At 36.2% G+C, this 1,577-nt stretch overlaps 1 protein-coding gene across 1 annotated transcript in view; it reads left to right on the forward strand.

Annotated features, from left to right (window-relative positions):
• LOC107655959 (ras-related protein Rab-7a-like) overlaps positions 1 to 1,577 on the forward strand; it is a 16,475-nt gene that overhangs the window by 7,796 nt on the left and 7,102 nt on the right. The window contains exons 3-4 of the mRNA XM_016443594.1: positions 638 to 764; positions 1,149 to 1,171. Coding sequence (XP_016299080.1) covers positions 638 to 764; positions 1,149 to 1,171 — 150 coding nt within the window. The remainder of the gene's footprint in view (positions 1 to 637; positions 765 to 1,148; positions 1,172 to 1,577) is intronic.

Genomic DNA, 1,577 nt, shown 5'->3' on the forward strand with positions numbered 1-1,577 from the left:
TATATATATTATTGCATACACTTTTATGGACACTGAGTGATTTTATTTTAAATTTTATAACAATTTTTTTTTATTAAACTTGTTAATCATAGGATAAATCAAACTGCACTAATTGCACTTTTAATTTAAGGCAGGACTATAATCCGTTGCCATTGAGTGCTAAATGAACCGTGTCCCACAGAGATATGCCACATGCATTTAGATATTCAGCTCAAAATTGTATATAGAAATGTTTGAACATACATTATAAATACACAGCTGTAAAAACATCCAGTTACACCCTATTACACTATACTAGTGCATTGTTTGACTGACAGTATAAACTTATGTTTAGATGATTCATGACACACTGGGCATTTATGTTATGTCATGTCAACCACCCAAATACAAAACCTCCTAAAAGCCTTTCATGTCCTCATTTACTCTTATGAGCTTTCCAGATGGGAAAGTTTGTGGGTGGGATATAAATTCTCAAGAAAGTAGTTTCAGTTTCATAAAGGGAATGTAAATTTTGTTATGGCCTGCATTATTAATGTTCGTAGAGCGTTTCATTTGGTATGACTCCTAGTTCTGCAGTCACAAATAGATGTGTGGGTTCTCCTGTTGTACGGGTATAAATATTGTTTTGTCTCAACAGGGTTGGGAAGACATCTCTGATGAACCAGTATGTGAATAAGAAGTTCAGTAATCAGTACAAAGCTACTATAGGAGCAGATTTCCTGACAAAAGAAGTGATGGTTGATGACCGACTTGTCACAATGCAGGTAGAGATGACCGGTTATTTTTCTAAAAGCACGTGATGCTTTGAAATAAAAAAATTCAAGCATCTGAAGCATTTTTCTTTTCCCATACCAATGCGTGTCTCATTACTTCAACTAGCTTTACATTTTCATTTTATAGACTGAGAGAAGGCTTTAAAGGATGTAATTCAACAAAAATATTATTTCTGTCGTCATTACTCACCCTAATGTGGTTTCAAAAATGTATGATGTTTTATTTCTACTGAGGAACACAAAAATGATAACAGCATCACTTGCATACTGTATAAATCTGTATGTCTGTTTTTAAATGTGTTTTATAATGCAGCCTGACAGAATGTCCATATATGAATGAAGGTTTATGTGAGTGTTCTGTGTTGTTTCATTCAGATATGGGACACAGCAGGTCAAGAGCGAATATCCTAATGATTTTTGGCATAAAAGAAAAATAGATCATTTTGACCCATACAATGTTTTTTTTTTAGCTATTGCTAAAAATATACCCAAGCGACTTAAAGGCACAATATGTAAGTTTTTGCCACTAGAGGGCGCGTATTCAAAAGAAACAAAGGCGTAGTTTGATGATGCCGTGACTGAGTGTGGAATCATGGGAGTTGTCACCTTCATCCCCACAGCCGATGCAATCCGACAGGACTCGGGCAGAAATCATGTTCATGGATGAGCTAATGATTTATTAACGTCGTAGTATGAAGCAGAGTGAGGCTGAAAGCTGTCGAAGCGAAACGAGGCCGCTGAACAAGTGTGACACATGGCTCGAAAGCAGCGGAGCTTTTATTATGCCACAGTCAACCGCTTCCC

The sequence above is a fragment of the Sinocyclocheilus anshuiensis genome, unplaced genomic scaffold (genome assembly GCF_001515605.1).
Source record: "Sinocyclocheilus anshuiensis isolate Anshui unplaced genomic scaffold, SAMN03320099.WGS_v1.1 scaffold51, whole genome shotgun sequence".
NCBI classification, from domain to species: domain Eukaryota; kingdom Metazoa; phylum Chordata; class Actinopteri; order Cypriniformes; family Cyprinidae; genus Sinocyclocheilus; species Sinocyclocheilus anshuiensis.